This window comes from Pseudophryne corroboree, chromosome 5 (assembly GCF_028390025.1).
Source record: "Pseudophryne corroboree isolate aPseCor3 chromosome 5, aPseCor3.hap2, whole genome shotgun sequence".
Lineage (NCBI taxonomy): Eukaryota > Metazoa > Chordata > Amphibia > Anura > Myobatrachidae > Pseudophryne > Pseudophryne corroboree.
In genome coordinates this window covers 101,102,454-101,129,945 of record NC_086448.1, presented here as the reverse complement: position 1 = coordinate 101,129,945, position 27,492 = coordinate 101,102,454, and the positions used below count along the sequence as shown (strand labels likewise).

General features: G+C 47.5%; 1 protein-coding gene across 4 annotated transcripts in view; it reads right to left on the bottom strand.

Annotated features, from left to right (window-relative positions):
* Nucleotides 1-12,199: 12,199 nt before the first annotated feature.
* CFAP69 (cilia and flagella associated protein 69) overlaps nt 12,200-27,492 on the bottom strand; it is a 225,618-nt gene continuing 210,325 nt past the window's right edge. For all 4 annotated transcript variants that reach the window (XM_063921509.1, XM_063921510.1, XM_063921508.1 and 1 more), the window contains 4 exons: nt 22,317-22,514; nt 16,773-16,859; nt 16,408-16,512; nt 12,200-12,457 (listed from right to left, as the gene is read on the bottom strand). In XM_063921509.1, coding sequence (XP_063777579.1) covers nt 12,311-12,457; nt 16,408-16,512; nt 16,773-16,859; nt 22,317-22,514 — 537 coding nt within the window. In that variant the 3' untranslated portion in view covers nt 12,200-12,310. The remainder of the gene's footprint in view (nt 12,458-16,407; nt 16,513-16,772; nt 16,860-22,316; nt 22,515-27,492) is intronic.

The window sequence follows — 27,492 nt, the reverse complement described above, 5'->3', positions numbered from 1 at the left end:
ACAGTCCCCTGATCATTTTGACACTAAGCATGATATAATTAACTTGTTCCGTTCCAATAATACATATATATCTGATGTTACACTCTATTATATAATTTAATACAAAATGGTGCTAAACATGTTTTGTCTATGTGTTGTATGAATATGTTGTATATGTCTTTGTGGCTTCTCTGTGCGAATGCGTATGCTACCGTATATGCGCAAAACGCACAAACAGAGACCAATCTGTTTGGAGTTTATATGTTGTGTGTATGTAATATTTTTGACTTCGAATATCATTATTCACTGAATGACTCGGAAATCAATTTTGATAAAGTGCATCCATCAACTACTCACAGCTGAGGCTGCCAGTCATGCATTTGCAGTGCATCAGTTCATCATTAGTGATATATGTCTGTCGTTATTTCATGTGTCCAGCCATTAGGCAGTCTAGGCTTTATAACTCTGGTGGCTCTCAGGAAATCCAGCAAACCCCCCACCCCCAACTACAGATGTGTCCTTATTTACCCATCGTGTGTGTGCCATATGGCAGATGCATGGAGCAACTTTTGGACTTTCACATTTTTGCCTAAATCTTGCACCCCATATTGGGGGTCATTCCGAGTTGATCGCACGTAGTAACTTTTTGCTGCTGGTGCGATCAACCTGACGCCGCCTATTGGGAAGTGTATGATAGCATAGCAGGGCTGCGAACGCTAAAAAAAAGTTTCACGTAAACAAGACCAGCCCTAGACCTACTTACCATTTGCAACGGATCTAGCGATGCAGGTCCCGGATTTGACGTCCGACATCCACCCTCAAAACGCCTGCGTTCGCTGGGCCACTCATGGAAAATGGTCAGTTGACGCCCCAACATGCCTTCCTCCTGTCAATCTTCTTGCAGTCGCCGCTGCGACCGCTTTCCTCGTTCCCGGCGTCGTTGCCCGTCGATGGGCAACAACACGTTTGTGCAATGCGCACGTCGCACATGCGAAGAAGTGCAGCATGCGATTGGGTCGGAATGACCCCCATTGGGCGGTATCAAATTAGTAGCGATGGGACTTTGGGTGCGAAAAATAGGAGATTTTTCACCGATTTTTTTTTTACGGGTTTCCAATTAGATCTCCCGTGCAAAAAATAATTTTCTATGCAAAAACACACAGGTTCAGTGATCCTGCGTGTTTCCGCTGCCGCAGACCCGAAAAGCTGGAGCTCATCAGGGATTTTGCTTTGCCTGTTTGAGGCAGGTGAAACAAAATCCTGATAAGCCGCGGACCCCTCCAGTCAGTGCCCTATGCCTGCTGCAGCAGCAGCCAGGGACTGCAGGGAGGTGCACCTAGGAGATCTCATTTTGTGGGATTAAATATTGCAATCAGGGGGCGTGGCTTGGCTGGCAAGTGCAGTAGACGTGCCTCTCCCCAGCTCTCCCTGCACTAGCACTTATAAGGGCTCCTAACCCTATTTATCCACATCCCTAAACGGCCAGACGACACCCCAGAGACCCCCCCTATACTGCTGCCGGCACCTGAGGAACCCACGGAGTCAGGGAGCGCTTTTAAGCGCTCCCGCGGACTGCGGCCTTCCTCCCCAGAGAGAGACCGGGGCCTGAAGTAGAAGCTGCACCCGAGAACGACTTCCCGCCGCGTACGGACATAGCAACGAGACCCCGTCGCTCTCCCCGAGCCTATCGAGACTCACCAGAAGAGAGGAGGGACGGGCCCCAACGAAGCGGTGAGTCTGCTCCATAGACGGAGCTTAGCCCGCGACCGTCGCACCAGCTGCCTGCACGGAGCTGCCGGGACTCCCACGAGCCGGCCGCTTCTCCCCTGCATCCCCGAGGCGCGGCAAATCCTTCCACCCGATCAGCCCGGCCGCATCGGAAGCAACACACCCATCCCTCTCCCTTCACGCTCTATAGACCCCAGGGCTCTCCCTAACCCTGGACGCACAGCCCCGGAAAAAACAACGAGGCGGCCAGGGACCACAGCCCTACCTGACACGGCGTTTCTGGTATAGGGGCACATTTCTCCCCCATCACAGTGCCCACACATACAAGCCAGAGCCGCTCAGTTGCTCCACTGCTAAGATTCACTGCTAAGAGGGCTGGTTCCACAAAGCTGAAGGGGGCCTTAACACCCCCCTGCGGGTTGTGGCCTGGTTTCCCCCTTGAAGCCGGGGACTCCATTTCCCAGCATCCGGCAGGCCTGAGACACATTTATCCTCAGGTCCCAAGCTACAGCTCACTCAGAAGGCTCCCCCTGGTGGTCACTTTGAGGCAATTAAGTGGAGAAGCAAACTTTTGCTTACACAAGGGAAATTATATAATAGCTTCTCAGTCTCTCAGAGCCTATAATGCTATAAGACATGCACCTGGAACGGTCACCGTGACCACCGATGCCGTAATGTGCTGCTGATGCCAACCCAGAGGGAGCCGCGCCGCTGAATGCACTCTTATGCAAACCATGTAACCGTACTTCACCTCGTCAATCTGACCTCAAGGAAATTAAGCTTCCTGATGTTGATTGAGTGATGCCCAAGAACAAGAAATCTTCTCAGAAGACCGGCAAACCAACTCCTCGGGGGAACATGTCGCAATCTGCAATGAGGCCCTTTTTACAACCTACCTTGCCTGCTCCAACAGACAACCCTCCTACAACAACCTCCCCCTCCCTCCCGCAGACCCCTCACCAGTCCTCCCCAAACACGGATACACCACATGCTCACACCCCGGGAGGCAAGGACCTGCAGGACATATTAGCCTATATGAAAAATCTCCCCACTAAACAAGACCTGCAGGACACAGTGAGGCGTGAACTGGCCGCAATGAGACAGGATATCTCTCACATCTCTGATCGGGTGTCGAGCTTCGAGGACCACCAAACTTCCTCTGACACTTTCCTAAAATCATTGACGAACGTCATTGAAGCCCAATCATCGGAGATCCGCTCCCTCCAAACACGGATAACAGATTTGGATAACAGAGGGAGGAGAAATAATATTCGTGTGCGGGGTTTGCCGGAGGAAGTCCCTCAAACGGGCCTGATCGACGCTCTTACAAAGATCTTCAACGAGATCCTAGGTAATGATCCCAATGATACCATCACTTTCGATAGGGCTCATCGCGCTTTGAAACCGAGGGGTCTCTCCGCAGACAGACCACGCAATGTCATATGCAGGTTGCATTATTTCTCCCAAAAAGGATATCATGCGCAAAGTCCGCCAACTTGATGGAGTGGACTTCAATGGTTCTGCGATCCAAATTTACCAAGACTTGTCCTGGCATACACTACAACAGCGGAAGGCCCTTAAGCCCCTAACGGATGAACTCCGCAAACGCCAATTGAAATACAGGTGGGGCTTTCCCTTTAATCTCCAGGTCTCCTCATCCGGGAAAACCCACACCCTAAACTCCTACTCAGACCTCCCAGAGTTCTGCAAAGGACTTGGTATACCAAAACCTGACCTGCGCGATTGGGACTTCCCTATCCCAGAGCTACCATCTCACCAATCCCTGAATACAGGATCATCTTGGCAAATGGTGCGAAAGGCTGGAGGGAAGAGCACCAACGGATCCCCCTCCAATAAGGATTCACGTGTTACCTGACCGACTACCTGAGATTTTTTGTTTGATATAGCTTTACTTAAAAAGTTTCTATAGGTTTGCAGCGTGACACTATTCTCAGGTTACAACGTAATACCATCTCACACGTCTGAAGAACCCCCAAATGAAACCACGCTGATACTGAGGCTCCGCCCTCACTCCCCCCCCAACATGTCTTGGGTCGTTGATTATTATTGTAATTTCCTGTTCCATTATTACAGAAATTCTTGCATCCTCCTATTCGAAGATTTCACTATGTTGATGAGGTTTAAGGCTTATAGCTTTTTGTTTGCAATTAGTTAAATCTATACATGTATACTGTTTAATGCATACTTTTTTCTCATTATCGTTATGCCTTTGGCGGTGGCTCACCTGCCCCATACCCGCTCCTGGCTGTTTGGCCTCTTGGGTTCCCGATCCTTAGCTGGATCGGTTACTCCATCGCGGGTTTTTTGAATGTTTTGAATGTTTTCATTGTTTTTTCTCCATGTTCTGTCCTTTTCTTTTTCCTCCCTACCTCTCCCTCTCTTCCTCTATTGACCATTCTGGACCCACCGCCCACCATTATAACACATATCCCCTATGACGTCTACAGGCAAAATTAAAGTTACATCGATTAACGCGAAAGGTCTCAATATACCGGAGAAAAGATCATCCCTTTTGAGGTCCCTTTGGGCTGATAGAGTAGATGTTGCACTGGTCCAGGAGACGCATTTCAAAATCTCAGCTAAAAATCCTCCCCTGACTAATTACCGCTACCCCCAGGCCTTTTATAATAATAACCCAGACTCTAAATCAAAGGGTGTAGCGATAGTGTTCTCCAGGACTCTCCAGCTGTCAGACGTATCAGTCCATAAGCTGATCCCGGGTAGATTCCTGATAGTTCGTTGTACCATATGCACTTGCCCATACACATTTATCGCACTTTACGCGCCAAACAAGGACCAGGTTCCATTTTTCCGCACCGCACTCTCTCAAATAGAACCATTCCTTTCAGGGGTAACTGTTCTAGGAAGCGATCTGAACTGGATAATGGATCCATCCTTAGATTCATCTTCTCACGCTCCCCGGGCTTCCCAACGTCAATACCGACAGGTTAGACGACTGTTTCACGACCTCCAGTTAGCCGACTCCTGGCAGATTCTTCATCCCTCGGATAGAGACTACTCATTCTATTCTCCCCCACACAATGCCTACTCCCGCCTCGATTATTTATTTCTGAGCCATAGGCATCTCCCCTTATTAATAGACTCCTCCATAGGTTCGATAACCTGGTCTGACCATGCCCCAGTATACATGACGCTTTCGACCCCCCAGACTACCCCAGGTCAGTGGACCTGGCGTCTTAATGAGTCATTGCTGCAAGACCAATATTGCAAGGGCGAAATGGAAAAGGCCCTGGCTGAATTCTTCTCCATAAACGACACCGACAATGTCTCAAAAATTACCCTGTGGGAAGCACATAAATGCACCATACGAGGTAAGCTCATACAGTTGGGGACATTTGTGAAGAAACAGAGGTCAGCACTAATCACCAAACTATTAGACCGACTCCACCATTTTGAGTCCCTGCACAAAACGACTCTGTCGGAGTCCGATTACTTAAAACTTCTGGATACACGGGCTCAGCTAAAGAAAACCCTTACTGATAGTATCCAACTTTCAGTTCGTAAATGCAACTCCAAATATTACCAGTGGGGTAATAAACCTGGTCGCCTCCTGGCCCAGGCTGTCAAGGCCCAACGCTCCTCTTTGTATATTAACAATATAAAAGATCTCGGAAATACTCTCCGATTCAAAACCCCGGAAATTGCGGCATGCTTCAAACAGTATTACTCCCTTTTATATAACTTAGAGAACCGACCTGATGGCACCACCACCCCTTCCGACTTTTTACAAGCGAAGGCATATCTAGAAAAAGTGTCCTACCCCGTCCTACCACCTTCAGATAGGGAAGCCCTGGAATTACCTTTTACCCAACAAGAATTGGAGACTGCCCTGGCCATGACGCCATCTGCTAAGAGCCCAGGGCCGGACGGCTTCACCCTCACCTACTATAAACAATTCAAAGACCTCATACTCACCTATCTTCTCCAAGCCTTTAATTCAATTTCCGCAGAAACCCACTTCTCTAGCCAGTCCCTGGAGGCACACATCTCTGTCTTGCCCAAACCCGGTAAGGACCCCTTGGTATGTTCCAGCTATAGGCCCATATCCCTCCTAAACGTTGATGTCAAGCTTTTCGCAAAACTAATGGCAAATAGACTGAACGTATTCCTGCCTTCCCTAATCCACAACGACCAGGTGGGCTTTGTCCCGAACCGCGAGGCAAAGGACAATACCACCAAGGTACTGAGCCTGATCCACATCGCGTCCCAGGGTGGTCCACCCACAGTGCTATTATCCACCGACGCCGAAAAGGCCTTCGACAGGGTCGGTTGGGGTTTTATGAGGTCTGTGCTGGAGCATATTGGACTGGGTCCCCGGATGCTTGATAGAATAATGGGACTTTATAGATCACCCACAGCTCGGGTCCGAATAAACGGATCTTTATCCGACTCCTTTCCCATAAGCAACGGGACACGACAGGGCTGCCCACTATCCCCTCTACTCTTCGTCCTCTGTATCGAAGCTTTTGCTAGAGCTATTAGGGCCAATGATAGTATTACGGGCCTGAGGATTGGGGATACAGAGCACAAACTTTCCCTGTTTGCTGACGACATACTAGCCACAATAACACACCCGGTTTCCTCCCTCCCTCACCTTATGCAGGAGCTCTCTCATTTCGGAACACTCTCCAACTTTAAGATCAGCATGACCAAATCATGCGCCCTGAACATTTCCACACCCCCCCCCCCCCGACACAATAGCTAAACTTAAGCGATCCTTCCCCTTTACCTGGAATGCCTCCCACCTGTCCTACTTGGGATTACAGATACCAAATGACCTGTCCTGTTTATACACTTTAAACTTCGCCCCCCTCCTTCGATCATTCAGGGCTGACTATAGCAGATGGTACCTCAAACCACTCTCTTGGATGGGGAGGGTGAACGTTGTAAAGATGAATACTCTCCCCAAATTACTCTACAAACTACAGACCCTCCCCATACAGATCCCAGACTCCTGGTTCAGATCCATCCAACTCTTGATACAACAATTTATCTGGTCTCGGAGACGGCCAAGAATCAGCCGATCCATTATGATTCGCTCCACCCGAAGTGGTGGTTTCCAATTGCCTGATATCAGAGGCTACTATAGGGCAATATTGCTCAATAGGGTTCTGGACTGGACGAGGAGTCGAGACACAAAGCAATGGGTGGCTATAGAGGGGCTATATATGCAACAATTCCCAGAGATCTTTCCCTGGCTCCCCTCCCTGCCCAAGGCCCCCTCCCCTCACCCAACTATCACAGCGACCCTCTCCTTCTGGAAAAAAGCGCGCCGCTGGCCCTTCCTCTCTTCTGATTTTGGCCCACTGACCTCTTTTCTAGCTAACCCCGACTTCCAGCCCGGCTTAATACCCTCCCATTTTCGTGACTGGGCCCTTGAGGGTCTCTTTAGAGTAGGCCAGATGGCAGTTTCCTCGGGAGTTAAACAATTCTCGGAAATACGATCAAAATGGGAAATCCCACAACATGACTTTTGGAAATACCTGCAGCTTAGACACTTTTTGCACTCAGAGCGTAGATACCTCCAGGCCGCACGAGAGTTAACACAGTTTGAGAGGATGTGCGTCGCTACATGCCCCCCTCAACACACCGTCTCCTCACTTTATAGACTACTGCAGACCCCAAGCGCTCAGAAGCCCACACCCTTCCAGCTGGCGTGGGGAAGGGACCTCGGGATTCCCCTAACAGACAAAGATTGGCAGATGATATTGCTCAAATCCCATAAAAGCTCAGTCTGTATACAAGTTAGGGAAACTTAATATAAGCTCTTAATGAGATGGTACAGACACCCCTCTCTCCTCCACTTCATGTATCCTGGAGTGACGGACAGATGCTGGAGGTGTCTCAGTGCTGTAGGCTCCCTAATGCATATCTGGTGGAACTGTCCCCTACTAAAACCATTCTGGACTGATGTTGTATCCATTTCTCAAGACATACTTCATACTCCCGTTCCCACAGACCCAGCCTTCTGGTTGCATTCCCACTCCCCAATCTCACTGGCTCAGCACAAAACATCGCTACATCGTCACTTGTCTAACGCTGCGCGGGCAGTCACCCCCACACTATAGAGATCTCAACTCCCACCCACAAGGAAACTATGGTTTACAAGAATTAGTTACTATATGAATATGGAAAACATCCTCCTGGTCTCCAGAGACAAACTCTCGGAGTTCATGGCCACATGGATGCCCTGGATGGAGTATGTGTCCTCCAGAGACTACAAAGACTACGTCTATGCTACCAAATGACCTAACCAAGCAACTGATTAAATAGAGAGATTGCACCGCACTTCCACCCCAATTCGAAAGCCCCCCCAGCTTGGTCACACTATGTTCTTCCCCTCTCCTTTCTCTTACTTCATTCTTCTATCTTTTCTATATCTTCTCCACAATGTTACTTAAGATACCACGATTACATTATTGTATAGATGGACAACGAACGGTCACTAAATGGATATTATAGAAACACCTACTAATGCCAATACCTGTACCAACCCCCAGCGCTGGGGGCGATACGCTACCCTACGCTTACAGGCTAGGATGTAATAGACCTTCATTGTATGTCCTGATGATTTCCTTCTTTTTCTATCAAAATGTGATGTAATCCTTACATTGTCCTAAATAAATAAAAACAGATTATACAAAAAAAAATATTGCAATCAGAATTAAAAGGGACATTTCTGGGGGTGTACCCTAAAAACTAGATGGTTGCAGAGCTTTTCTCTTCTACAACAGAAATTAGTTTTAACATTACTCCCAACCGTCTCAATTTCCAAGCCCTGCCCCACTGTCATGTTCAGGACTGCATTGCCCCATTTGGCTGGGTAGTTGGCAGGAAGAATGTTTGAAAAGTGACAGTTAAGAGCTGATTGGCTGTTACTTTATCTCTCTCTACTTTATCTCTTTCCAAGCTTTGATGCATTTGCTCCTGACGTGAGAAGTGCTCTTTCAATAAAGTATATAAATTGGCAGTTACTTAACAACATTTCCAGGGGGCATTACTTTACAGGCTACAGCTTTAGAATCTCCATCCATGTCTATTAGGGACAGTTGGTACGGGAAGCAGTTAGTTTCCTGGCTGTCAGGATCCCGGCGGTCAGGTCCAGAATCCCGAGGTTCAAGGGAATCCCAGCAGTCGGAATCCCGACCAAGGCCTGGAATTCCCACTTAATGGGTTATCTATGCCACCCCCCGAGAGGGAGTAATTTAGTATGGCAAGCAAAGCTCGCCACCGGGCCCGAAGCGTGGCGAGCGGACATGTGCTCGCCGTCAGGATCCCGGCGTCGGTCTTATGACTGTCGGGATCCCGTACTGAATCCGTTGGTACAATGAGTTCTGTTACTGTTCTGTACTATACTGCCTACCATTAAACATATTTCTGGTGTGCCACCCACTTATTCTCCATTTGCAGACATCAGAGAAAGGGATTTATCAATGAGTTTAGGCTGTTTAAAACTCATTGAGTTGGATAAAGGATCTCCAGCCAATCAGCTCCTGTCACTTTTCTAGCACATGACAATTAGGAGCTGATTGGCTGGGGCACCACTTGTCATAGATGGGCCTCATAATGTCACAGTGAGATGTTACTGTAGATGTGTTCTTTTACTTCTTCTGATTTGACAAGATCAGTTCCTGATGACAGAATTCAGCTGTTTCTTTATTATATTAATGCACAATCTGCGGACATGGCGGCTGCAGCTCTGCTGTAAATTAGTCCTATATTGCTAACATTACTGTACACGGAGATGATGTCCCCTGTACGCTCCCCCCATACGCTGTGTTCTTATTCTCAAGAGATCCGTTTCCTTTCAAAATACAATTCCTGTTCCTATGACGGAGACTGAACAAATTGAGCGCAGCTCTGCTTCCAGCACACCTCTGCCCAAGTCTCTATTACACAGAAGATGATGTACTATATGGGTAACCGTTCTCAGATTGACAAGGAGTGTGCATTATTAATGACAAAGACGATGAATTACCAAACCCCAGTCACTGACAGCGCCTTAAATGTGTGACGTCATGAGAGGATGTCAGTCTGCAAAACCAGCTGACACCTGCAGGGAACCGGACCACGGATGCTTTAAGGCTGGAGTTCAGATGTGCTTGTAAAGTAACTCAGACTAGGGACAGACAACAGGGTAGATAACCCCCCCCCCCCCCCAATACACACACATGATGGGCCCTGCAATCCACCTAAAGTGTGTGCTGCGCTCTCACCTACTGTATGTATGATGCTGCCCTGGGGATTGCATGTAAACTAGTGACTTTGTGCTCATTTGTTATTAAGTCACTATATTTACTGGAAAGAAAAATGAAAGTAAAACCATTCATTTACTGCCCCTCTTAATAACACCACTCTATACATGAACCAAGCTTGCCCATACGGTATACCAGAGTCGGACTGTCCCACAGGGGAAACCCCCTCCTCTAGGGATTAGGTTCTAGACTGTGCACTTGAATTATGCATTATACATATGTTACCTTATACTGCACAGGACTATGGTGTATTCTGTACAGTGCACTGCTGTTATTAATCTGGTACATTATCATGCATGAGCAGGATTTACTGTATATATTTATCAAGGGGCCCAGACCATGCACTCTCTAATGGTTAGGCAAACCAATGTGGCTGCTGGCCACACCCCCTTTGGAGACTGACAACACCCCTAAACATGGGCCCCTACCAATGCACTCACCTGGTGGGCCCTTCATGCCCCAGGAGGAAAAATTACTTCACAAAAGGGTAGTGGACAAGTGGATTAGACTCCCATCAGAGGTGGTAGAGGATAAGACAGTAGAGCAATTTAAACATGCATGGGATAGACATAAGGATATCCTTACACAGAAATAAGGATCAAGGGGGTCATTCCGAGTTGTTCGCTCGCAAGCTGCTTTTAGCAGCATTGCACACGCTAAGCCGCCGCCTACTGGGAGTGAATCTTAGCATATTAAAATTGCGAACGAAAGATTAGCAGAATTGCGAATAGACACTTCTTAGCAGTTTCTGAGTAGCTCCACACTTACTCGGCATCTGCGATCAGTTCAGTGCTTGTCGTTCCTGGTTTGACGTCACAAACACACCCAGCGTTCGCCCAGACACTCCTCCGTTTCTCCAGCCACTCCCGCGTTTTTCCCAGAAACGGTAGCGTTTTTTCGCACACACCCATAAAACGGCCTGTTTCCGCCCAGAAACACCCACTTCCTGTCAATCACATTGCGATCACCAGAACGAAGAAAAAACCTCGTAATGCCGTGAGTAAAATTCCTAACTGCATAGCAAATTTACTTGCCGCAGTCGCACTGCGGACATTGCGCATGCGCATTAGCGACTATTCGCTCCGTTGCGACAAAAAAATAACGAGCGAACAACTCGGAATGACCCCCAAATAAGGTTTGAGATAAAAATGTGGTAAAAAAGGGGCAGACTAGATGGGCCAAGTGGTTCTTATCTGCCGTCACATTTTATGTTTCTATGTTTAAGTACGACACTGCGGTATACCGTCCTGTTTAAAGGTTAGAGCCTGATGGAACACAGTCAGAGGCATAGATAAGTAAAGAGGGAATGGAGTGAGAGCATCTGGCCTATATAGTGTCCATGGGGCATATTTATCACAATCCATATTTTTAATGTGGATGTGATAAATATTTTTTTGTGTAAATTCATAAAGTGAAAATGAATATTTTCATGAGAATTTACCAAAAAGCACTTGCCACGAGATGGGTTCCTATAACAGCCCGTCCTGGCGAAGAGCTGAAAGCAGTGTTATATGAGGCCACATCAGTATACATACTGGTTTATAGCCATCAATATACTGTCAGACTATACATACTGTACTGTCCTATACCATCATTATAGTGTTCAGAGACCAAAAAACTGTGACTTTTATTCTATTTTACAACAGTAAAACAAAGTTTAATATATAATATACAAAATAAAAATACACGGACAGGTACACTCCAATTGCGAATGAAATGATTTGTTCCATGAACTGACAGTACATCCTTGATACAGTTCCTTATATGAAGCTCTGGAGTAATAGTGATCCCTTTTTCATGTGCAAATGTAAGTTGCCTGCTGCACTTATTTTGTATCCGGTAGTGCACTGGCTGGACACTACAACGCGCTCACATAATCAATGAAAGCACAGCGTTACACTCTCACTATTCTATTTTCATAACCTATATGAATTTATTCTATGTATCAGTTGTTTTGTCTCCGGCTCGTTACACAATGCAAAGTACAGACATACTATGCTACAGTATATGGCAGCATAAGGAAAACTGCGCTGTCTTATATTACTAACACTGCAATAGGGTCCCCAGAAAACCCACCCTCAATATAACAATGCTATAGGGAGGGGCACATTAAACTAAGGGGGCGGGAGGCTTGTCGCAAATTGACTTTAAAGCTTTATCTGTTATAACCGATGACAGAATAATTAATGACGCTATAAGGCACAAACCCATTTTTATTGGTGCATTAGTGTATGCACTTCATTTCTCAGCAGCTGCAGTAATGTCTTATGCATCTCCTATCTGTACGTAGCTCCTCTTCTTATCGCTCAGTAAAACATTTTCACACTTCTGGTCTTCTGTAGCGCTCCGCCCCGGATTGGAACTCTCTTTAGGGCCAGGTCTGTATCCGCCAGGGCTCCTCCGGTAAATTTAGAGGGTGTGCTTTCCACGGTCACCACCGGCCCACAAGCCACCTACAAGGACAGTGGGTGAAACGTCAGTACTTCTGTCTTAGGGGAGCACATTTTATACAGATGTCTCACCAAACCATAGACGCATATGGGTAAATTTACTAAGATGGGAGTTCTATTTAAGATTGGTTGCTATTGGCAACATCCTATCAGATTGCAGGTATTATCTTCTATAAGGTGCTAGATAATTGAGAAGTAGAATCTGATTGGTTGTTATGGGCAACATGCCATCTTAAATAGAACCCCCATCTTAGTAAATTTACCCCATAGAATTTGACGGCAGATAAGAACTGTCCATTACAAGACATGTTGTTTTTACTTTTATCTATAATAGGCTGTCTTCTCACTGGCAAGATCCAATGCATATGGTCACACTGGCATTGAAAGCAGATGATACTGGTATTTTGTTTCAGTATAAAAAATGGAAAAACATATTCACAAGTATTTGTGCCTTGAAAATGTATGAAGTATAACTGAGTATTCACTTGTAAGTGGAAATCTGCAACATTATATATTATCATAGAATATTCCTTATCTGGTGTCTGGCATTCCAGCCAGACACCAGATGTTGCATCACTGCTTACTGACTGCGGCAGAAATAGGAGAACTACCGGGCCTGGTCGGTCACCGGGCCCCCCAGGTACCTAATTGGTTATGATAATGTATAACTCTATGGCTCTCCACCTATGGGGTTGTTTCAATTAGGAGCGATCACCTCACACCCACAAGTAAGTGTGGCTATACGCGGCACTTATGGTAGCTCCAGACTCACTAATTTCTGTTCACAACCCCATATAAAAATCAGCAAGTCCAGGGCGAGACTGGGCCCTGAGGGGGGCAAGTTTAGCTTTGTTGCTGGAGTGTCTACGCCGCTACACCGGCAACTCACCCTCCTTGCATGCGGGGGCGAATTAATTAAAGAAATCAACGTCTATATGTGATTTATCAGTTGAGTTATACTAGTTACCAGCCTGTCAAAATGACGGAACAGCATAACGGTAATGTCAGCGCCGATCGGAGCAACACTTTACTTGCTCCGTTGGGCGCCATCTGGTAGCCGGCAACGAGCAAAACATTTACATTCCCCCCATAGTGGTGAGGAGCAGCGTTTTATTATATAGGATATTTTCAAGGCATGACAACTTATCCTAATTGTAACTGAATTATTTATGCAAAAAAAATATTTTGTTTTTGAAAAATTGCTTTAAGGTCAACTGTTATTTTACTCCTTTGTGACCCTATTTATTGATTTTATCTGATCAGCCATTGTGGGTGGCATCTGTTTTTAATAGAGACTACAATATTACTGATTACTGGTTATTTATACGGCATTAATTATATTACAAAGCTCTGTATAAAGAATATGTAAGCATTCACATCATGCGAACCACACACAAAACACATGTACACGGGCACGGTTGTAATGCTACTTAAAGCATTTTAACCGTGTTGGCACTATAACTTTATAATACTTTTTATATATATATATATATATATATATATATATACTAAACAAACGAAGCGGCACTCCGAGACTGATAAATCCAAACGTATTTCACACAAAGTGATCCAACGTTTCGGGGTCTATGCGCCCCTTTGTCAAGGTGAACAATACCACACAAATTCAAACACATACCTTTTATGCTGAAGAAGCCCGCCAGTGTATCACTCACGCCCGCCCGGCCGCGTGCATCCCGTCCTCGCTTCCGGCTCTTCAAACCGACGTCATACACAGCGCGCCCTGCGCGTGTATTGTAGTCATGGAAACCCGACATCCTGACCGGCCGGGCTGCGGCGCTGTTTAAAACAAATTAATAGAGTGCACAAAACTAAAAAAACAGCTAAAAAAACAGTTTTGTGCACTCTATTAATTTGTTTTAAACAGCGCCGCAGCCTGGCTGGTCAGGATGTCGGGTTTCCATGACTACAATACACGCGCAGGGCGCGCTGTGTATGACGTCGGTTTGAAGAGCCGGAAGCGAGGACGGGATGCACGCGGCCGGGCGGGCGTGAGTGATACACTGGCGGGCTTCTTCAGCATATAAGGTATGTGTTTGAATTTGTGTGGTATTGTTCACCTTGACAAAGGGGCGCATAGACCCCGAAACGTTGGATCACTTTGTGTGAAATACATCTGGATTTATCAATCTCGGAGTGCCGCTTCGTTTGTTTAGTATATTCAACTCTATCCAGAGGGCACCGGAGCATTGTTAACCGTATGGGGGAGTGCCGGTCCTAACAGACTTGTATATGTTTATATATATATATATATATATATATATATATATACATATACACTGCTCAAAAAAATAAAGGGAACACTTAAACAACACAATGTAACTCCAAGTCAATCACACTTCTGTGAAATCAAACTGTCCACTTAGGAAGCAACACTGATTGACAATCAATTTCACATGCTGTTGTGCAAATGGAATAGACAACAGGTGGAAATTATAGGCAATTAGCAAGACACCCCCAATAAAGGAGTTGTTCTGCAGGTGGTGACCACAGACCACTTCTCAGCTCCTATGCTTTCTGGCTGATGTTTTGGTCACTTTTGAAAGCTGGCGGTGCTTTCACTCTAGTGGTAGCATGAGACGGAGTCTACAACCCACATAAGTGGCTCAGGTAGTGCAGCTCATCCAGGATGGCACATCAATGCGAGCTGTGGCAAGAAGGTTTGCTGTGTCTGTCAGTGTAGTGTCCAGAGCATGGAGGCGCTACCAGGAGACAGGCCAGTACATCAGGAGATGTGGAGGAGGCCGTAGGAGGGCAACAACCCAGCAGCAGGACCACTACCTCCGCCTTTGTGCAAGGATGAACAGGAGGAGCACTGCCAGAGCCCTGCAAAATGACCTCCAGCAAGCCACAAATGTGCATGTGTCTACTCAAACGATCAGAAACAGACTCCATGAGGGTGGTATGAGGGCCCGACGTCCACAGGTGGGGGTTGTGCTTACAGACCAACACCGTGCAGGACGTTTGGCATTTGCCAGAGAACACCAAGATTGTCAAATTCGCCACTGGCGCTCTGTGCTCTTCACAGATGAAAGCAGGTTCTCACTGAGCACATGTGACAGACGTGACAGAGTTTGGAGACGCCAAGGAGAACGTTCTGCTGCCTGCAACATCCTCCAGCATGACCGGTTTGGCAGTGGGTCAGTAATGGTGTGGGGTGGCATTTCTTTGGGGGGCCGCACAGCCCTCCATGTGCTCGCCAGAGGTAGCCTGACTGCCATTAGGTACTGAGATGAGATCCTCAGACCCCTTGTGAGACCATATGCTGGTGCGGTTGGCCCTGGGTTCCTCCTAATGCAAGGCAATGCTAGACCTCATGTGGCTAGAGTGTGTCAGCAGTTCCTGCAAGACGAAGGCACTGATGCTATGGACTGGCCCGCCCGTTCCCCAGACCTGAATCCAATTGAGCACATCTGGGACATCATGTCTCGCTCCATCCACCAACGCCATATTGCGCCACAGACTGTCCAGGAGTTGGGGGATGCTTTAGTCCAGGTCTGGGAGTAGATCCCTCAGGAGACCATCCGCCACCTCATCAGGAGCATCCCCAGGCGTTGTAGGGAGGTCATACAGGCACGTGGAGGCCACACACACTACTGAGCCTCATTTTGACTTGTTTTAAGGACATTACATCAAAGTTGGATCAGCCTGTAGTGTGTTTTTCCACTTTAATTTTGAGTGTGGCTCCAAATCCAGACCTCCATCGGTTAATAAATTTGATTTCCATTGATCATTTCTGTGTGATTTTGTTGTCAGCACATTCAACTATGTAAAGAACAAAGTATTTAATAAGAATATTTAATTCATTCAGATCTAGGATGTGTTGTTTAAGTGTTCCCTTTAGTTTTTGGAGCAGTGTGTATATATATATATATATATATATATATATATATCTCGAAGATCCTGACTGCCTGCAATGGATAGTGTCTTCTTACCGTTGTATTCAGTCGGGGGATCTGTGTAGAGTGCATGGTCACATTCTGTGGTCTTGCCTTAGGTCTCGATGATTCGATAGACTTTTCCTGAAGTCTCTTTGCTCTCTAAATAAATGAATAACATGGCATTTATATATACAATACTGGGCAAATTTCTGAATCACAATTCAGAATAAACCTTGGTACAAAGGGTGCTTAGGTGAGACATATGACAGAGAAAGGGCCGATTTCCATATCTGTGACAGTAAAGCACCAATGTGCACGGTCAGCCGTTACTCCATAGAGATCAACTGAATATGAAGGTACATGAAACATTACAGTCATGTGAAAATGTGACAGGCAGAATCACAAATCAAGTAAAGTACCTTTAAGGCTTCATAATTGGATGTCCTTGCCAGGAAATTATCCCACGACTTCAGAACTATTTCACTCTGTTTGTGGTTTTCTTTTATCTGTAAGTGAATGAACATTGGCCCTCATTCCGAGTTGTTCGCTCGGTATTTTTCATCGCATCGCAGTGAGAATTCTCTTAGTGCGCATGCGTAATGTTCGCACTGCGCATGCGTCAAGTAACTTTACTAAGAAGAAAGTAATTTTACTCACGGCTTTTTCGTCGCTCCGGAGAACGCATTGTGATTGACAGGAAATGGGTGTTACTGGGCGGATGTACGGCGTTTTAGGGGCGTGTGGCAGGAAACGCTACCGTTTCCGGAAAAAACGCAGGCGTGTCTGGAGAAACGGTGGGAGTGCTTGGGCGAACGCTGGGTGTGTTTATGACGTCAGCCGGGACCGAAAAGCACTGAATTGATCGCACAGGCAGAGTAAGTCTGGAGTTACTCAGAAACTGCTAACTCGGTTTTGATCGCAATATTGCGAATACATCGGTCGCACATTTAAGATGTTTAGATTCACTCCCAGTAGGCGGCGGCTTAGCGTGTGTAACTCTGCTATAATCGCCTTGCGAGCGAACAACTCGGAATGAGGGCCATTGTACAGTGGGGGTCATTCTGAGTTGATCGCTAGCTGCATTTGTTCGCAGCGCAGCGATCAGGCTAAAAAACGGCAGTTCTGCACATGCGGTGCAATGCGCACGCACAACGTATGGGCACAACGAACGATGCAGTTTTGCACAGGATCTAGCGATGTATTTCAGTCGCACTGGTTGACACAGAGTGATTGACATGAAGTTGGCGTTTCTGGGTGGCAACTGACCGTTTTCAGGGCGTGTTCGGAAAAACGCAGGCGTGCCAGGAAAAACGCAGGTGTGGCTGGGCGAACGCTGGGCAGGTGTGTGACGTCAAATCTGGAACTGAATAGTCTGAAAGTGATCGCAAGCGCTGAGCAGGTTTTGAGCTACTCTGAAACTACACAAAAATTTTTTGCAGGCGCTCTGTGATACAACCGTTCGCACTTCTGCTAAGCTAAAATACACTCCCAGTGGGTGGCGGCATAGCGTTTGCACGGCTGCTAAAAACTGCTAGCGAGCGATCAACTCAGAATGACCCCCTATGTACATAGGGGGTCATTCCGAGTTGTTCGCCCGTTGCCGATTTTCGCTATGCTGCGATTTTTTGCAAACTGCGCATGCGCAAGGCACGCAGGGCGCATGTGCTTAGTTCTTTAACTAAAAACTTAGCAGATTTGCTGTGGATTCTGAAGGCGCTTTTCAGTCGCGCTGCTGTTCGGTAAATGATTGACAGGAAAGGGGCGTTTCTGGGTGGTAACTCCGCGTTTTCCCGGCGTTTGCAAAAAAACGCAGGCGTGTCAGGGAAAAAAGCGGGAGTGTCTGGAGAAACGGGGGAGTGGCTGGCCGAACGCAGGGCGTGTTTGTGACGTCAAACCAGGAACTAAACGGACTGAGCTGATCGCAATCTGTGAGTAGGTCCGGAGCTACTCAGAAACTGCAAAGAATTATTTAGTAGCAATTCTGCTAATCTTTCGTTCGCAATTCTGCTAAGCGAAGATACACTCCCAGAGGGCGGCGGCCTAGCGTGTGCAATGCTGCTAATAGCAGCTAGCGAGCGAACAACTCGGAATGAGGGCCATAGTAAGTTATCAGGCATGTACAGATGTGTCCTAATACACTGTTGTTGTAGTAGCGCCAAAGATGCCTTCTCAACGGTACAAGTCCTGTGTGAGTGGCTTGCATTAAGCATATTTTGTGCATCCTATTTGCTCAAATGTGTGTTTTAATCGCTATGCAATGCAACAAAACTGCTTCACGCGACTGCACTGATTAATTTGATATGTGACACTTGCATATCTGTGAGCAGATGAGTCTCAAATTCTGCTTCAACAGGCAGAATGTAGGGTCAGAATTTGGCATAAACAACTGATTTAATGGATCTATCCCGGTTTGGCTGCTGGTGGTAACCTACTGTAACTTGGGTTACCAAAGTCCTTTTTCTTTCAACCCTTTTTGAAACCATCCTTTTTAAACCCCCCTGATACAGTAAGTTAATGAAACCAAAGAAAATAAATCAAAAGCGTACGGTACAGAACCCTCCAACACCCTCCCTGATAACACCAGTTGTGTCCTGCTTAGCGGTGACCACTGCCTCACTGTGACAAACAGGACAGTACCCTCCAACCCTCTCCCTGATAACACCAGATGTGTCCTGCTTAGCAGTGACCACTGCCTCACTGTGACAATCAGGATAGTACCCTCCAAAGCTCTCCCTGATGACACCAGTTGTGTCCTGCTTAGCGGTGACCACTGCCTCACTGTGACAACCAGGATAGTACCCTCCAAAGCTCTCCCTGACAACACCAGTTGTGTCCTGCTTAGCGTTGACCACTGCCTCACTGTGACAACCAGGACAGTACCCTCCAACGCTCTCCTTGATAACACCAGTTGCGTCCTGCTTAGCAATGCCCTCCCTAATAACACCAGTTGTGTCCTGCTTCGCGGTGACCACTGCCTCACTGTGACAATCAGGACAGTACCCTCCAACGCTCTCCCTGATAGCACCCAGTTGTGTCCTGCTTAGTGGTGACCACTACCTCACTGTGACAACCAGGACAAAACCCTCCAACACTCTCCCTGATAACACCAGTTGTGTCCTGCTTAGAGGTGCCCACTGCCTCACTGTGATATCCAGGACAGTACCCACCAAAGCACTCCCTGATAACATCAGTTGTGTCCTGCTTAGCGGTGACCACTGCCTCACTGTAACAATTAGGACAGTACCCTCCAACGCCCTCCCTGATAACACCAGTTGTGTCCTGCTTAGCGGTGACCACTGCCTCACTGTAACAATCAGGACAGTACCCTCCAACGCTCTCCCTGATAACACCAGCTGTGTCCTGCTTAGCGGTGACCACTACCTCACTGTAACAATTAGGACAGTACCCTCCAACGCCCTCCCTGATAACACCAGTTGTGTCCTGCTTAGCGGTGACCACTGCCTCACTGTAACAATCAGGACAGTACCCTCCAACGCTCTCCCTGATAACACCAGTTGTGTCCTGCTTAGAGGTGCCCACTGCCTCACTGTAACAATTAGGACAGTACCCTCCAACGCCCTCCCTGATAACACCAGCTGTGTCCTGCTTAGCGGTGACCACTACCTCACTGTAACAATCAGGACAGTACCCTCCAACGCCCTCCCTGATAACACCAGCTGTGTCCTGCTTAGCGGTGACCACTGCCTCACTGTGACAACCAGGACAAAACCCTCCAACACTCTCCCTCATAACACCAGTTGTGTCCTGCTTAGAGGTGCCCACTGCCTCACTGTAATAACCAGGACAGTACCCACCAAAGCTCTCCCTGATAACATCAGTTGTGTCCTGCTTAGCGGTGACCACTGTCTCACTGTGAAAACCAAGACAAAACCCTCCAACACTCTCAGTGATAACACCAGTTGTGTCCTGCTTAGAGGTGCCCACTGCCTCACTGTGATAACCAGGACGGTACCCACCAAAGCTCTCCCTGATAACATCAGTTGTGTCCTGCTTAGCGGTGCCCACTGCCTCACTGTGATATCCAGGACAGTACCCACCAAAGCTCTCCCTGATAACACCAGTTGTGTCCTGCTTAGCGGTGACCACTGCCTCACTGTAACAATCAGGACAGTACCCTCCAACGCCCTCCCTGATAACACCAGTTGTGTCCTGCTTAGCGGTGACCACTACCTCACTGTAACAATCAGGATAGTACCCTCCAACGCCCTCCCTGATAACACCAGTTGTGTCCTACTTAGCGGTGACCACTGCCTCACTGTGACAACCAGGACAAAACCCTCCAACACTCTCCCTGATAACACCAGTTGTGTCCTGCTTAGAGGTGCCCACTGCCTCACTGTGATATCCAGGACAGTACCCACCAAAGCTCTCCCTGATAACATCAGTTGTGTCCTGCTTAGCGGTGACCACTGCCTCACTGTAACAATTAGGACAGTACCCTACAACGCCCTCCCTGATAACACCAGTTGTGTCCTGCTTAGCGGTGACCACTGCCTCACTGTGACAACCAGGACAAAACCCTCCAACACTCTCCCTGATAACACCAGTTGTGTCCTGCTTAGAGGTGCCCACTGCCTCACTGTGATATCCAGGACAGTACCCACCAAAGCTCTCCCTGATAACATCAGTTGTGTCCTGCTTAGCGGTGACCACTGCCTCACTGTAACAATTAGGACAGTACCCTCCAACGCCCTCCCTGATAACACCAGTTGTGTCCTACTTAGCGGTGACCACTGCCTCACTGTGACAACCAGGACAAAACCCTCCAACACTCTCCCTGATAACACCAGTTGTGTCCTGCTTAGCGGTGACCACTGCCTCACTGTAACAATTAGGACAGTACCCTACAACGCCCTCCCTGATAACACCAGTTGTGTCCTGCTTAGCGGTGACCACTGCCTCACTGTAACAATTAGGACAGTACCCTCCAACGCTCTCCCTGGTAACACCAGTTGTGTCCTGCTTAGCGGTGACCACTGCCTCACTGTGACAACCAGGACAGTACCCTCCAACGCTCTCCCTGATAACACCAGTTGTGTCCTGCTTACCAATGCCCCCCCCTGGTAACACTTGTTGTGTTCTGCTTAGCAGTGACCACTGCCTCACTGTAACAATCAGGACAGTATCCTCCAACGCCCTCCCTGATAACACCAGTTGTGTCCTGCTTAGCGGTGACCACTACCTCACTGTAACAATCAGGACAGTACCCTCCAACGCTCTCCCTGGTAACACCAGTTGTGTCCTGCTTATTGGTGACCACTGCCTCGCTGTGACAATCAGGACAGTACCCTCCAACACCCTCCCTAGTAACACCAGTTGTGTCCTGCTTAGCGGTGACCACTGCCTCACTGTGACAATCAGGACAGAACCCTCCAAAGCTCTCCCTGATAACACCAGTTGTGTCCTGCTTAGGAATGCCCTCCCTGATAACACCAGTTGTGTCCTGCTTACCAATGCCCTCCCTGGTAACACTTGTTGTGTCCTGCTTAGCGGTGGCCACTGCCTCACTGTGACAACCAGGACAGAACCCTCCAACGCTCTCCCTGATAACACCAGTTGTGTCCTGCTTACCAATGCCCTCCCTGATAACACCAGTTGTGTCCTGCTTAGCGGTGACCACTGCCTCACTGTGACAATCAGGACAGAACCCTCCAGAGTTCTCCCTGATAACACCAGTTGTATCCTGCTTAGCGGTGACCACTGCCTCACTGTGACAATCAGGACAGTACCATCCTACAATCTCCCTGATAACACCTGTTGTGTCCTGCCTAGCGGTGAGCCCTGCCACACTGTGACAATCAGGACAGAACCCTCCAATGCTCTCCCTGATAACACCAGTTGTGTCCTGCTTAGCGGTGACCACTGCCTCACTGTGACAACCAGGACAGTACAGGGCATGTAATACGACATTGGAGGAGGGGGAATATGGTTTATGAAGTCACCTCTGCATATTTTTGCTGTTCTTCCTGAAGCTCCATCTGTTGGTGATTTTCAATCATTTCAGTTTGGTGAGCGGCAACATCCTTACTGACATTCTCTGTATGTTTCTCAATGACGTCCAAAGCTTCATGATCAGAGGTCACTGGCCGGATATTTTCCACATTTAATTCTGCTCTAATTTCACTCCATACTTCTCCAACCTTACAGTACAGAACAGACAGCAGTAATAGTAATCTAATTCTTAATCATGCTAATAACACAGAGCTGTACATCTCACAATTAGCTTGGCCTTCCAGTAGAGCGAATATCATATTATAATTCCTAAGTTCCTCTTATATATTATTATAATATTAGCCCAACTGGACAGTTACATACTGTATATCAAAGCTTGTGTTCATTTCTGATGCAAAGGTTTCTGGGAAAAGCAGTTTACACAAAGTTGAACACGTGTCTATTATTATTATTATTATTATTATTATCCTTTATTTATATGGCGCCACAAGGGTTCCGCAGCGCCCAATTACAGAGTACATAAATAATCAAACAGGAAAACAGCAACTTACAGTTGATGACAGTATAGGACAAGTACAGGGTAAATGAACATAGTTACATCAGCAGATGACACTGGAATAAGTATCAGGTGGCAGAAGACTGCTGGATGTGGTACAGTTGAAGATTATTAAAGTAAGACAAAGGATAAGCACATGAGGGAAGAGGGCCCTGCTCGTGAGAGCTTACAATCTAAAGGGGAGGGGTAGACAGACAGGGGTGACACAGATGGGGTACATAGAGAACGTGGAACAGAGGGTTAGGATGAGATTTGGCTGGGTTTGGTGAAGAAGTGGGTCTTAAGAGCCCGTTTGAAGTTTTGTAGAGAGGTGGAGAGTCTGAGGGGGAGAGGTAGCGAATTCCAGAGATGTGGAGCAGCACGTGAAAAATCTTGGAGGTAGGAGTGGGAGGAAGTAATCCGTAGGCAGGAGAGTCGTCGTGCATTAGTAGAGCGAAGAGGACGGGTGGGAGTGTAAAGCGAGATAAGGTCAGAGATGTAGATGGGAGAGGAGTGGGTGAGGGCTTTGTAAGCAAGTGTGAAAAGCTTGAAATTGATTCTGAAAGGGAAGGTGAGCCAGTGAAGGTCTAGTAAGAGAGGAGAGGTAGACTTAGTTCGTTTGGTGAGGAAAATGAGCCGGGCAGCAGCATTGAGGATAGATTGGAATGGAGAGAGGTGTTTGTGAGGAATGCCAGTCAGGAGGAGATTACAGTAGTCCAGTCTGAAGATGACCAGTGAGTGGATAAGAGTCTTAGTAGCATCCTGGGTCAGAAAGGGTCTGATCCTGGAAATATTTTTTAGATGAAAACGGCAGGTTTGTGAGAGGTGCTGAATGTGTGGTTTGACGGAGAGGGAGTAGTCAAGGATTACTCCAAGACAGCGCACTGGGGGGCTAGAGAAGAACGTAGTGCCATCAATAGATAATGAGATTGTAAGAGGTGAGGTTATGCGGGAGGGAGGGAAGATGATCAGCTCGGTCTTAGACATGTTAAGTTTAAGAAAGCGCTGGGACATCCAGGAAGAGGTAGCAGAGAGACAGTTGGAGATACGAGTGAGGAGAGCAGGGGAGAGGTCTGGAGAGGAAAGATAGATTTGGGTGTCATCAGCATAGAGATGATATTGGAAACCAAAAGAACTAATGAGCTTACCTAGTGAGGACGTATAGAGAGAGAAGAGAAGAGGACCAAGGAAAGAACCTTGGGGTACACCTAGGTCTACAAAGGAGGAACACATTATCTCTATGTAAAAGCATAAGACCATACTATGACATGTTCACCATGCCAAGGCACTAAGTACAACTACAACCTAGATAGAAAATACCTGCAAAACTATACATATAGACCTGGTCAGAGGCATATCTTTGCACCTTTTTGCTGGTCAGGTGCATATAAACACAGATGGTGATGACATATCGGAAAGCAAGGTGCCAATGCGGACGTAAATGGGCGGACTACGCTATTTGAATATTTGTGTAGAGTAATTAATGCCCAATTTGCCAAACACACTCCATCAGCCACACCCTGCTCAATTTCTGACATAAGAGCCACGGGGGAGTCACTTCTGCTGTGGCTAAGTACATCTGGCAAGCTAACAATAAGGACAGTTAAGGTAGAATTGCCATTGTTAACTCTCTTTCTGCAAGGTACACTGGGTTCCACAGGAAAACATCGGGGTGTAGAGCGGATCTTGATCCAGAGGCAACAACAGGCTAAAGCTTTAGGCTGTCCCAGGATGCATTGAGGCCTCCTCTGTAACCCCGCCTCCAGGCACTGTGAGCTCAGTTTCGTTAACCAGTCCAATGTAGGAGCAGGTAAAAGAGAAGGCAGATGTTAGTCACATTGAACCACATTCTCATGACAGGAGAAGGGACCAGCGGCTAATGCCATACAAACTCATAGAAGCTAGGTGCGCGAGGGTGGGCATCCTGTGGAACCCAGTGTACCTCGCAGAAAGAGAGTTAACAATGGTAAGTCTACCATAACTCTCCTTTTCTGCAGCGGGATACACTGTGTTTCACAGGAAAATATCGAGGATGTCCTAAAGCAGTTCCTCAAGGGAGGGGACGCACCTTAGCAGGTATGAGAAATCAGTGTCCAAAGGTAGCATCCTGGTAGGTGAAAGTATCAAAGGCGTAGAACCTAATAAACGTGTTTACAGAGAACCACATAGCCACCTTTCACAATTGTTCTGTGGCCGCATAAGCTTGTGCAATCACCATTCTTATCCATCTGGCCAAGGTTTGCTTATTCGCAGGTCAGCCACGGTTGTGAAATCCAAACAGTATAAAAAGGGTATCTGACCTCCTGATAGAGGCAGTCCTCTCCACATATATACAGAGAGCCCTTACGACATCCAAAGACCGCTCTTTGGGGGATAAATCCGAAGTGATAAAGGCCGGGAACACAATTTCTTGGTTAAGGTGAAAAAATGACACCACCTTAGGTAAATAACCTGGGTGAGTTCTAAGAACTGCCCGGTCATGATGTAATATTAGAAAGGGTGGAAGACAGGACAAAGCGCCTAGCTCCGACACCCTTCTAGCAGGGGCAATAGCCAACAGAAACAGGACCCTGGTAGTGAGCCAAGTAAGGTCCACTGACTCAAGTAGTTCAAATGGAGACTCTTGCAAGGCATTCAGGACAACAGACAGATCCCATGGAGCCACCAGAGGGACATAGGGAGGCTGAATCCTTAACACACCCTGAGTGAATGTATGAAGCGTCAGGTAGAGTTGCAAGTCCAGGCCTTGTTGCAGGAAAGCCAGTATTCTGGATGTTTTCAATCTGTACACATCATAGTTCTTATCAGCACACCAGGTGAAGTAAGAATTCCATACCCTGTAATAGATCCGGGCAGATGCCGGTTTACGGGCTTTCAACATAGTTTGGATGACCGCCTAAGAGAATCCTTTGGCCCTCAGGAGTGATGCTTCAAGAGCCACGCTGTCTAAGCCAGTCTGGCCAGGTTTGGATAGAGACACGGGCCCTGTATGAGGCGGTCTGGTGGTTGAGGAAGTAGAAGAGGATGCTCTGTCTACAGACCCTGCAGGTCTGAGAACCAATGCCGTCTGGGCCATGCCGGAGCGACTAGCAGTAGTATTTCTACTTCTTGCTGGAACTTCCGCAGGACCCCGGGCAGGAGTGACACTGGAAGGAACACGTAAGGCAGCCGAAAGTTCCATGGAATGGCTAGTGCGTCCACAAACGCTGCTGAGGATCCCTAGTCCTTGTTCCGAAGATCAGAACTTTGTGACTTTGTCAAGACGCCATCAGGTCTACATCCGGTAGGCCCCACGTGTCCAATAGGAGTTGAAAGACTTCCAGATGAAGACTCCAGGAAGTTGGCTTCCCAGTTTAGGACACCCGGAATGAACACTGCCAATATTGCTGGCAGATGGCGTTCCGGCCATCGAAGGATTTTTGACACTTCCAACAATGTCTGACCGTACTTGGACATGCCTGTTCTGTACCAGACACAGGGTGAGAGGTAACGTATTGAACACTGCCTGCAGCTCCAGAATGTTTATTGGGAGGAGAAACTCCTCCTTGGTCCAACAACCCTGGAAAGAGTGTTGCTCCAACACCGCACCCCATCCCTGCAGACTGGCATCCGTCGTCAGCAGGACCCAGAAGAGACAGCCAGCTGGTCCTGTAGCCGCCAGGTCAGCGACTGACGAACCTCCGGAGTCAAAGTAATCATGTGAGATTTGATCCGATGAAGCAGGCCGTTACACTTGGAAAGAATTTACCTCTGCAGAGGGCAGGAATGAAATTGAGCATACTCTACCATGTCGAATGCCGCCACCATCAGGCCAAGTACTTGCATCGCCGAGTGCATCGACACTCTGGAGCGACAAAGGAAGCATCTTATCCTGTCCTGAAGCTATCCAGAGACAGGAACAGACGTTGACTGTGTGTGCTTTGAGCTGGGACCAGCGAGGATTTCTTCCAACTGATGAACCACCCGTGGGGTTGTAGGAAGCTTACCATCAGTTGTAAATGACTGAGGAGGACATCGTGGGAGTTTGCCAGGATCAGCAAGACGTCCAGATATGGCATTATCCTGACTCCCTGGTGACGGTGAGGTGCTGTCATTACAGCCATGACCTTGGTGAATATCCGAGGAGCCGTAGCCAGTCCAAATGGCAGCGCCTGAAACTGATAGTGTAGGTTGCCAATAAAAAAACGTAGATACTGCTGATGTGACTTGGCAATAGGTATATGCAGGTACGCATCCTTAATATCCAGGGATACCATATAGTCTCCGGGTTACATCGCCTGTACAATTGAGAGCAGCGTCTCCATATGGAACTTTGGACACTCTCACAAACTTGTTTAGTGATCTGAGGTTGTGTATAGGCCGGAAGGACCCATCGGTTTTCCAGACTAGAAACAGGGACAGAGGTACCGGCACTACCACTTCTGTATCCAGGAGAGAACTCACAACCTGCTGCAGAGCCTGCGCCTTTAGTGGATCCGATGGGATGACCATGGTGCACAAACTGGCGAAGGGGACGTCTCTTGAAAGAGAGTGTGTACCCGTGAGAGAAAACTTCTCGCACCCACGCATCTGATGTAGTCTTCAACCAGACTTGGGTGAACTGCAGAAGTCGGCCTCCCACCCTGGGGTCC